At 40.8% G+C, this 11,514-nt stretch overlaps 1 protein-coding gene across 1 annotated transcript in view; it reads left to right on the plus strand.

Moving 5' to 3' along the window:
- LOC117360298 (connector enhancer of kinase suppressor of ras 2-like) overlaps positions 1-11,272 on the plus strand; it is a 719,694-nt gene extending 708,422 nt beyond the window's left edge. The window contains exons 21-23 of the mRNA XM_033943988.1: positions 1,108-1,612; positions 6,098-6,297; positions 11,057-11,272. Of these exons, the coding sequence (XP_033799879.1) occupies positions 1,108-1,612; positions 6,098-6,297; positions 11,057-11,272 (921 nt within the window). The remainder of the gene's footprint in view (positions 1-1,107; positions 1,613-6,097; positions 6,298-11,056) is intronic.
- The last annotated feature ends 242 nt before the right edge of the window (positions 11,273-11,514 follow it).

Here is an 11,514-nt window from a genome sequence, read left to right on the forward strand (position 1 = left end):
CATTTGCCATGGAAAAATCCCTACTGCGACTGTAAAAGGGGTCCCAAGTATTAATACAGTCAGAAATTGGGTTCATGTGTCTTTTTGGTGGTTGGGCTAATGTAGAAATCTTTAGCAGTAGATCTGAGGTGTACCGAGGAAACTATGACATTTAGAAAAAGACTAAAATCTTACTTCCTCCTTTACTAACACTAACGTGAGTAAATCAAATATTTCCATAAGCCTGTTTAAATAATTAACCCCCTCCTTTATTAATACGTGGCACGAGTTTTAGCACCGGCAGTGGCGGTAACTGCTCCGACATTCATAGAATTCCTATGAGTATCGGAGCAGTTACCACAGCTGCCAATGTTAAAACCCACGATATGCATTAGTAAAGGAGGGGGTTAATTATTTAAACAGGCTTATGGAAATATTTGATAATATCTTTGACTTGATCTTTAAAGCTATTAACCAGGCATGACTGATATTTTAATACACTTGTTTGTTGTTTTTGTATGAATATTATTGTCCACAAGCCCCTACCCTTGTTTAAAAGCAGACTGAAAACCCACCTTTTTTATATAGCTTTCAATCCTTAACCCTACTCCTCTGCCCTCCAACCCAGCCTGCTGATTAACCGTTCTCCTTAACTGTATCTATGACATCTTTGTTTGTCTTGCCTGTTTAGATTGTAAGTTCTTTTGAGCAGGGACTGTTTTCTTACTCTTTGTGAAACAGCGCTGCATGCATCTGGTAACGCTATAGAAATAATTAATAGTAGTAGTAGTAATATTACAGTAGCTTTATGTTTTTAGTTCATTTTCATATGATATTAGTTTTGTTTGTTTTTGATATTACCTTTGTATGTTGGTTGTAATCCACATATATTTTTAGATAATGTGAGCCATAAATAATAAATAGCTGAAGCTTTACCCTTTCTAGGTAGTGTAGTAGTGCCTATCAAATAGACCTACTTTTAGTTTTACAAGTTTCATTGCTGACACTCATACTATAATAATATACTGTATATACATTAAATGGTTATTAATGAAAAAACAGATGTACTTCACTCTTTCTTGCAGTTTTCTACAAATTTAAATTAATATCTCATGCATTTCTTTTCAGGTAAATTGTTCGAGTCCTTTCCCCGAACCAAAACATGGCCGACATTTCTCAAGTGAGTCAACATATTCTCATTCCTCTGTGGAGGACTCCCGGCAAGATAACACAGGAAGTACTCACTCATCAGGATGTCGATCCTCCTATCGAGAAAGGCGATCATGGCAGGATCTTATAGAGACTCCCTTAACCAGTTCAGGGCTTCATTTTCTTCAGACTGGTCCTCCTGACTCAGAGTATGCAGGTGGCCGACCTGGAATGTCTCCAGAGAGGCGAAGGCAAGCAACTCTTCCTGTCCAAAGACGTCACAACCATGAACGGGATGGGCCTTTTCCTCTGGTAGAGTGTCCAAGGGGACACTCTTACAGTAGACAACAGAAACAACGTAGTCAGAGCTTGCCAAGGAACAGAGAGGGGAGGGCTAAAGCTTATGGCAAGACAGGAGGACTTACAGATGAAAAGTTAGAAGATGAATTTCTTTCAAGGAAGCAGAAAAATTCCAGTAAAGAAGGTAACGTTATAAAAATATATTGTAAGAATAAAGACATAAACTGGCACCTTCATCAGCATTATCAGTTGCTGAATTCAAGATGACAGTTCTGTAGAATCAGAATACAACAAATAAAAAGTAAAAATAAGAATTGTGAAAAGTTTATAAAATTTTTACTATAATTTTCTCATTTAAAGAGATTTAACATAAAATTTAATTTTATCCAAATACTGATAATTATTCTAGCTTGGAAGGTAACCAATAATTAAATTTATAGCACTTTAGCAGGATTTTTTGTTACAAAATTTAGAAATAGCTATGAAGTACATTTGTCTATGATAAAATATTGGATAAATGTTAAGCAGTTTCATATGTACGAGTCTTTAGATTTATGTCAGAACTGATAGTGAACAATAGAGTAAGTTCCAAGTTTATTTGGGATTTGGTAACCCACTTATTGTAAGAACTTCTAAGCAGCTTACAATCTATGTAGTAAAGAGAGGGAGAGGGTAGTATGCTACTTCAAAACATGATAGTGGGGGAGAGGGGAAGAACTACAATAATGTATAGGAAGGTGGGATTGGTTTGAACGATAGGTTGAATATCTGCACTCAATCTGTCCAGTCTAGATCAGCCATGCCAAGGAGGAGTCCTAAGGTGTAAACCTAGGGAGATATACAAACCTTGGATAAGGAGTGCATATAGAAGCCTAAGCAAGGACAAGTAGTACTGTATATGCATTAGAGAAAATAAAGTTTTTTAGATCCTCCTTAAACTTGTTCAGGGAGCTGATTCCAGAGCTCAGGTCCTTGCACTGAGAAAACTGAGCTCCTAGTTGTGTCAGAGATGATTTTCCAGAGGCAGTTTTGATCTAATGATCTAAGAAGTCTGGTTGTCAAATATCTGCTTAGGAGGAAGGTGCTTAAGACACACCTGTTTAATAGGTTGATATCCTAATGGCGTTCCCGTTTTAATTTTATCTCTGTTTCTTAATTGAGGTACTTCAATTTTACTTGATTGTTTTTACTTATGTTATTTTATCTACATTGTATGTATTAATTTTTCTTGCTGTGAACCGCTTTGAACTGTTTTTTGGTATAGTGGTATATAAAAATAAATTATTATTATTATTATTATTATTTTGAAAACAAGCAGAAGTATCTTGTAAGTTATATGATATGAAACTGGATTCCAGTGAGTGGATCTGAGTAGCAGAGTAACATAGTCAAATTGGTGGTGTCCGGTAATAAGTTTTTATTGCAGTATTTTGGATGAGCTGGAGATGTTTTCTATCTTTTAGTCTGGTCCCTCTATAAAGTGAATAGTCCAGACAGCTAAATACTAGGGAATGTACTAGAACTTTTAGCGTAGATTAGTCAAGAAAAGTAAGAATTGAAAGGATGAGTCAGAGTTTGTACATGAAGTGCCCTATCTGGGCAGTGAAAGAGAGGCTGGATTGTACCTGATTGTAAAAACCACTTAGATAACCTTGATAGGCGGTATATAAAATCCTAATTTAAAAAAAAAACAAAAACGAAAGGGTAACCGCTAGTACCTTGGTGGTTATTTACGAGTGGGACAGTCATTAAATTCAGCAAGATGGAGGAGGAAAGTACAATGTCTTGCTGTTTAGAGAAGAGAAGTCATTTTGATTTGTTGGGATTCAGGAGAAGTTTGTTTTTAGCTAGCCATGTTGTCAAGTGCTCTAGTTTTGCATTAATTAAGTTGATATTATTAAGTCTGTAGGTCAAGGGTACCTAGAATTTGTATGTCATTGGCATAGATGTAAGAGATATTGAATTGTCAAAGGATTGGAAGACTATTAATAAGGGGGTCAAATAAATATTGAATATATGTTGGTACAAGAACAGATCACTGTGGAATACCTGAATGTAAGCTGAGAGGAAATAATGTGTTTTGAGCGGTTTGAGCTAACATATAGCTGGCTAAGTCAATATTCAGCCCTTGACCGCATAAGCCAAACTGCTTAAAGATAGATCTGCTATTTATATGGCCCAATTTAAGCAGGCTACTTATTTGGGGAGAGCCTGAATATCAGCACTTAACCTGACTCTGGAATGCCCACAGCACAAATTAGCCGCTTTCAAATTCGATATTAATAGGTCACTTTCAGTAATCATAACCAGTTAAGTGCCACTGAAAATGCCTGGATAATCATGAACAAGTGATTTAACTGATCATCAGCCATTTCCAGCCAGTTAAATCATTTTGAATATCAGCCGGATGAACTAAGGGAGGACTAAGAGTAAAAATGTGCTTCTTAGGTGGACTTCTTGAAACCTTTGAACAAATACAAGTACCAAACTCACACTTCTTGCAGTGTTTATAAATTCTGCATACCATGGTTATAGAAAGAAAGGACAAAAGAACAGATTCCATCTTCTCTTGAACAGGTATTAGAAAACTCAGGCTAGAAAAGAAAACAATGTGCCGATTTATAGTGCTTGACTTTACCTTCAAGTCTCTTGTTAAGGCTTTCTTCTTTTTCAGTTGCCTATCCATCTCTTCCAGATTAGTAACATTGTTCATTCTCCTCAGGTCCTCAAGCATTTTTTTTCTGCCCCAATGTCTTCCCCTTCCTTGCTTTTTCCTCTGTGTAATTACTATATCATTCTCTCTCATCCACTCCTTTTGACCTAGTCGTGTCTTGCTTTGTCCTCGTTCCCCCTTCCTCCATATTTTTTAAACTGATAAGGAACACTTCTATAAATGGGTTGCCTTTTATAGGCCTCTGATGATGCACTGTGAGAGCCTATTCTACTGAAAAATCCTTCACAACTAAGGGCTCCTTTTACAAAGGTGCGTTAGGGCATTACCGCGCAGAATAGTGCGCGCTGAATTGCTGCACGCGTTAGACCTTAACGCCAGCATTGAGCTGCGTATGCTAAAAATGCTAGCGCACCTTAGTAAAAGGAACCCTAAGTCAAAGCGACTAAAATACACAACTAGGTATGGAAATTCTGATGAACAAGACCTCAAGTTCTCACAGGTGCCAGATACAGAAAAATCTCGTATGGTCACCACAAACGTGAGCTATCAGTGGTCTTTATGTGAAACCCCCAATTAATGAATATATATTGTTAGCAACTTTACAACTATCAATTTGCATTTAAAAGTTACTTAGCTTTTTGAGCTGGTGGGTGAACTGCCAGGGCCGTGAAAGTGCTGCGCTACCATAATTACGCTCAACGAAGCATCCCCGTTTCCCTTCATAAGAGCTTCGTCAGGAGATCTAATGTCTGGAGGTTCCCCCGTGGCTTCGGGGAACACTAACACCGTTCCTCAAAAGCGGCAATCTGCAGCACCCACCCACCATACCTAGTTGATGTATTTCTAGAGTCTATTCTATGACAGCATCTGGTTGCCCAGTTTCCATTATAGAATACTAGCACACAGAATCAATGCATCTTACATTCATACATCCCCTAGTTGTACCAGCCATAGATCTGGTGTAACTGTGGGTACCTAAATGTGACAAGAGTACACATAACTTATAGGATTCCATAAGTTGTGCAAGGATGTGGCAGCTCTACCCATGCGCTTCCCATGCTCTGCCCATGTGAATTGCATTTACACACTATGCTACTTACACAAACCCATACAGAATAGCATTTAGTCATTTTGCTTCCACTTACACTTATAAATGCTGGTATACTGCACATTTATGTACATAAGTGGGGCATAAATGCCAGTGCCCGATTATAAAATTGCCTTTATAGGGGCAGCAGCAGTTGTCAGAACATACATTCAGCACTGCTGACTATCCCCCAGATTCTATAAGAACAAGGGTTGCCATACTGGAACAGCCCTGCATCCTGTTTCCAACAGTGGCCAACCTAGGTCACAAGTACCTGGCAGGATCCCAAAAGAGTATATGGCATCTAGATTTGCACGCCAAAATTTGGGTGCACTCCTGAGATGTGTGCACAAATTTATTAGGTAAGAAACCAATTAGCATCAATAATTGGATACTATGTACCAGTTATTGAAGTTAATTGGCACACATTAAAATTTGCCTGCACATCTGACTGTGCATTATTCTATAAAGCATGGTGCCTATTTCAGCTAGTGTGCAACTCAAAAGAGGACAAGTCTATGGATGTATCAGAGGCATTCCACAAAGTTACAGAACACTGCCTAACTTGGATGCCAATATTTACACCAGGTTTCAGCAGCTGTAAGTCTGGTGCCCAAATTTAAGTGTGGGATCGGTGCTTAGTGTGATTCCAGAATTGTGGGCAGCACTGATATTTTCCAGTGCTGAATTTTGAGCACTGTTTATAGAATTTTCCCCTATAAGAATAGCAGCACTGAATGTTAATTTAAAATGTTGTTTCTGGCATTTAAATCAAAACGCTGATCATCACTGCTGAATATTACCCCCATATGATTCATTTTGTTATTATGCCAATATTATTATAAACCCTTCCTCTTGAAGCAGCATGTTCAGATGTAATACTTATGTTGTGTCACTTGCCTTTTCAGGAAGTATGAAAGAAAACAGAGAAAGCATAGATGGGCTGCAGAAGCTGTATATGACTTTGGAACAAGCCAGTTTATCAGCTTTTGGAGAGCAACGCCCCTCCACCAAGCAAGAGTTTCGGAGATCATTTATTAAGAGGTGCAATGACCCAGTCATCAATGAGAAGCTCCATCGTATCAGAGTTCTGAAAAGCACTTTAAAAGCAAGTGTTTTGTTTCTTCCCTCCATGTTTGCTGGATACTGCAAGGGTAAAACATGAAATAAGCAGGTCGCCAAACAAGAACATGATAGAACTATTTCAGTCCATGAGACACAGAAGATGTTGGCTGATAAAGACTATTCAGCCTCTTCAGTCTGCCCTTTCATAACAACTAAGAAGCTCTACAATTATTTGCTCTCCTTCAAAGATCCTCTGTGCTTGACCCATGCTTTTTTTGAATTCAGATATAGTCCTCCTCTTTACCACCTCTGCTGGAAGATCATTTGATGCATCCACCACCATTTCCAGAAAGTAGATTACTCCTGAAACCATCCTCTTTTACCTTCATCCTATTTCCTCTCATTCCAGAGATTCCATTCAGTTGAAAGAGGCACACTTTCCTATGCATTTATGCCACAGAGCTATATAAATATCTGTATCATATTTCCCCTCTCCTGCTTTTCTTATGAATTATACATATTGAGATTTTCAATCCTGTCCCTTTATCCTTTACTAATCTTATAGCCCGTAACATTAACGGGTGCTAGAATATATGTGTGTGTGTGTCTGTCTTTCTTTCTTTCTCTCTCTCCTTAGCCGCTTTCTTTGGCAATGCTTTTTTTAGACTTCCTTAAGTTAAGAGGCAGCTGCTTTAAGGCTAACGGCTCCCTTAGTTATTTTGAGAATTTTATTTTTTAGTTCAAACCCGTCGTCGCGGCTCCTCTCTCGATCTCCGCCTGTGTCGGAAGCCTTCTCCCATGCATGTGCGGCTCGAGAGAGGAGCCTCCGCCGCCGCGGCTTTGTACATTGGATAATGTTCCACTCTGCAAAAATCTGAAATGTGCGGTGGGTATGGAATAAGATACCGATCAAGGAAAGAGAGAGTGTTGGTTTGTTTACTTTTGAAAACTTAGAAGGAGGGTCTTGAATCTGTGAGTTATGGGAAGCCAATGTGAGGCTTGTAGCAGAGGAGTGATAATAATAATAATAACAATTTATATACCGCAGGACCGTGAAGTTCTTTGTGGTTTACAATGATAAGAAATGTTACAGATTGAATGGAATAAACAAAGTACAGACTTAGTGATTGATAGTTCTAGGGATCGTTTGTTGAGGACTAAGATTGTACAGGTTGGTTTCCTAAGTATTTCAGGAACAGATGTGTTTTTAGGCATTTCCTGAATTCACCATAGGTAGTAGGCACGAGCAATTGTTCAAGGTCTTTACCCCATGATGCTGCTTGATGTGCGAAAAGATGTTGGTGATGACTTTTAAATTTACAACTGTGCTCCTGTATTGGAGACGTTAGGTACTGATATTTTGCTGTGTAAATAGAACTACTTTTGATTTGAAGCGTTAAGGGATAATTTATTTTTGCTGAGCCACAATGTTATATAGGTGAATGACTGATCTATGTTCTGAATTTCTGTGGCATAGTAGGATCTATGGGGCAGAGTAAAAAAATGAGTGAATCCTAAAGTTTGAGCAAGTCTTGGAAGAGGTGCAGGGAAAATTTTTGAAAATATTGGAGTGAGAATTTAGCCCAAGCCGGGCGGAATTTAGCCGAAGCCGAGCAGATAACAATGCGCATGCTCGCTCGTGCCTCCATGTATGAACAGCACATTATTTGGCAGTGGGAGCGGCTGAGAGGGAGCATTAGATGGGGATCGCCGGCCGCCAGCGCTCAGCCGCACCGTGGGAGAGCCTCCTCGCGTCTGCCCTCCGCCGCCACCGCCTCAAGCCGTCGCAGCCTGCAGGTGCTGCCAGCCGCCTCGCCTGGAAGCCCTCCTCCCGGCAGCCGCCTGAAGCCGAGCCGCGAGTGTGGGGCCGTTTCTGCCCAAAGTTTATTTTTAATTTTGAAGGTGCCATGGCGGCTCCCCTCACTGCAGCGGCGCGAGGTTGAGAGCAGGGAGGCTTGTCTGGCGCGCATGCGCACTCCTACCGGTCGCAGCGTGACAGATCAGATCTCAGGGAACACGCCAGTAAGAGTGAGCATGCGTGCTTAGCATTTTATTATTATAGATGAGAAAGAATACTCACCATTCTAGTAGCCACCCTCCGGACCAACACCATTCCATTTATATCTTTTTGAAGGTGCAGTCTCCTGATGTGTACTTAGTACTCCAAATTTCACCAGAGACTTATGCAAAGTCACTTTCACTTCCTCAGTGCACCCAAGCATCTTTCTGGCTTTTGCTGTGACCTGTTCTACCTATTTAACCAGTAGAAACAGAAGGGGACAAGAGTGCCCACATAAAGAATAACTGAAATACAGAAGGAAGTGAGAAGAGTAACACTCTGTAACCAGATAACCTTTATCACTGAAAAATCTTGATTACAGATGTCAAAATATACGAGGAATTGGCCAAGGTAAAAACAATCAAGGTCTGATTCTGTAAATACCGCCATAAGTTAGACGGTATTAAGCAGCCTAACATAGAAACATAGAAACAGACGGCAGATAAGGGCCACGGCCCATCCAGTCTGCCCACCCTAATGACCCTCCCCTACCTTTGCCTTGTGAATAGATCCCATGTGCCGATCCCATTTGGCCTTAAAATCAGGCACGCTGCTGGCCTCAATCACCTGCAGTGGAAGACTATTCCAGCGATCAACCACCCTTTCAGTGAAAAAGAATTTCCTGGTGTCACCTCGTAGTTTCCTGCCCCTGATTTTCCACGGATGCCCTCTTGTTGCCATGGGTCCCTTGAAAAAGAAGATATCTTCCTCCGCTTCGATGCGGCCTGTGAGATACTTGAACGTCTCGATCATGTCCCCCCTCTCTCTGCGCTCAAGCGAGTATAGCTGTAGTTTATCTAATCGTTCTTCGTACGGGAGATCCTTAAGTCCCGAGACCATCCGGGTGGCCATTCTCTGAACCGACTCCAGTCTCAGCAAATTCTTGCGATAATGCGGCCTCTAGAATTGCACACAGTATTCCAGGTGGGGCCTCACCATGGATCTATACAAAGGCATAATGACTTCCGGCTTACGGCTGACGAAACCCCTGGGTATGCAACCTATGATCTGTCTTGCCTTGGATGAGGCCTGCTCCACCTGACTGGCAGCCTTCATGTCCTCACTGACGATCACCCCCAAGTCTCGTTCTGCTACCGTTCTTGCTAGAATCTCACCATTGAGGGTATAAGTCTTGCATGGATTATGGTTGCCTAGGTGCATAACCTTGCATTTTTTGGCATTAAAGCTAAGTTGCCAGGTCCTAGACCAGCGCTCTAGTAGGAGTAGGTCGTGCATCATGTTATTGGGCATTGAATCTTCATCCGTTGTGCATTTGCCCACTACATTACTTAGTTTGGCATCATCGGCGAATAATGTTATTTTACCTCGAAGGCCTTCTGCCAAGTCTCTTATAAAGATGTTGAATAGGATCGGGCCCAAGACCGAGCCCTGTGGCACACCACTTATCACCTCCGTCATTTCGGAGGGGGTGCCGTTCACCACTACACTTTGAAGCCTACCTCCAAGCCAGTTTCCAACCCATTTCGTCAATGTGTCACCTAATCCTATAGAACTCATCTTGCTCAGCAACCTGCCACCTAACTTAATTTGTTTAATTGGCTTTAATCAGTACGGTAATTGACTGTGTTATTCAAAAAAACAATTAAAAACTCTTCTAAAAAAAGTAGGCACTAGGAAGCGCCAAATAGGGTAAGAGTCAAAATCGCATCTACAGCAAGACGCCTAATGGCGCAAAGGTCAAAGTCAGTGTGGTTGGAGGTGGAGATGATCTTAGACACCACTAGGCACGATACGCAAAAGAACTTAGGCATCTGCAATGTAAGCCAGTAAAACCCTGGCCTACATTGCTGGTGCCTATATTCTGTGATGGACACCAATAGCTGTGATTCTTAAAATGGCACCTAAGTGTGATTGACATGCAGACGACGCCCTTTTCATAGGCAGCCCCCAAACCCATTACCAGGCCATACTGCCTTCAGCATCCAGCAGGCTTAGGGCTTTCTCTGACCAGGGGGCAGTTGTCCTAGTTGTACTCCCCTAACATCATCCCTAGCATATGTGATCTTTATATTTTGCACAGTATAGGAGGAAATGGATCTATTTCTTTGGTGGTGTATTAAATTCAAGGTGTGGCTTCTTCAGGGTTTGATTTAATTTATGTTTATCATTTTTGGTCAGCTATTACGTATTTGGCATTTGTGTTCTCTGTGCGTGACCAATGTAGCATTATTTATTTATTCAATTTTCTATACCGTTCTCCCAGGGGAGCTCAGAATGGTTTATATGAATTTATTCAGGTACTCAAGCATTTTTCCTTGTCTGTCCCGGCGGGCATGAATTTTCTGTCCCTGCCTCATCTCTGCAAATTCTGTCTTCATCTGCACAAGCCTTGAATAATTATGATTTTAAAGTATTTGAGACTTGTGCAGATAAAAATAGAGTTTGCAGGGATGGGATAGGGACAGGAACAGAACTCGTGGGGGAGGGAAGCTTTCAGTAATACCCCTTTCCTTTACTTCCTCAATACTTTATTCCAGCAAAATAATCCTCCATCTAACGAAAACTCCTGGGGAGTTTTCATTTGTGTCCCCAAAGGGCACATTATGGCGATCCTGCCACTCTATTTCAGCAAGAAAGTGTTACACCAAAAATAAGGCCAAATCAATGATTTTTTGATTTTTTTTTTTTTAAATTCATAAGCATGGCTAGATAAAAAAGATGGAGAAGAGGCTTTCTGTGTAATGTTGGCTGAGTGATCTCTCTCTTTTTGTTCATATTACAGGCAAAGGAAGGGGACTTAATAATTATCAACAACCTTCTAGATGACTCCAACCTGACATCAAAGAAGTTCAAAGAATGGAAGCAAAAGAACTTTGAGTTTTTCCTGGACATTTGTGAGTACAGTGCTGCTCCAGTGCCTCAGAACGGAGCCTCAGAACTTGCAACACTGGCACCACTGCTGACGCACACGCACTCATTCATTGAAACACATGTCTGACTGTTGGAACCAGTGCCACCAATGCTTGCTGGGTGCCAGGAGAAATCCAAGGTGACAAGCACTGTAGCATTTGTAAATAGTATTCTGCTGTACTTTGTAAATAGTACCCCACAGCTTTGTAAATAGGTTGGTTAAGAGAATAGCGCCACAGGATGCCTACTACATTGCATGGTTTCAAAACAACAAAAAAAAGCAAGACAGTATTATTCTGTTCCAAATTATTTTTGTTTGCTGTTATCAAA

Source organism: Geotrypetes seraphini, chromosome 5, assembly GCF_902459505.1.
Source record: "Geotrypetes seraphini chromosome 5, aGeoSer1.1, whole genome shotgun sequence".
Lineage (NCBI taxonomy): Eukaryota > Metazoa > Chordata > Amphibia > Gymnophiona > Dermophiidae > Geotrypetes > Geotrypetes seraphini.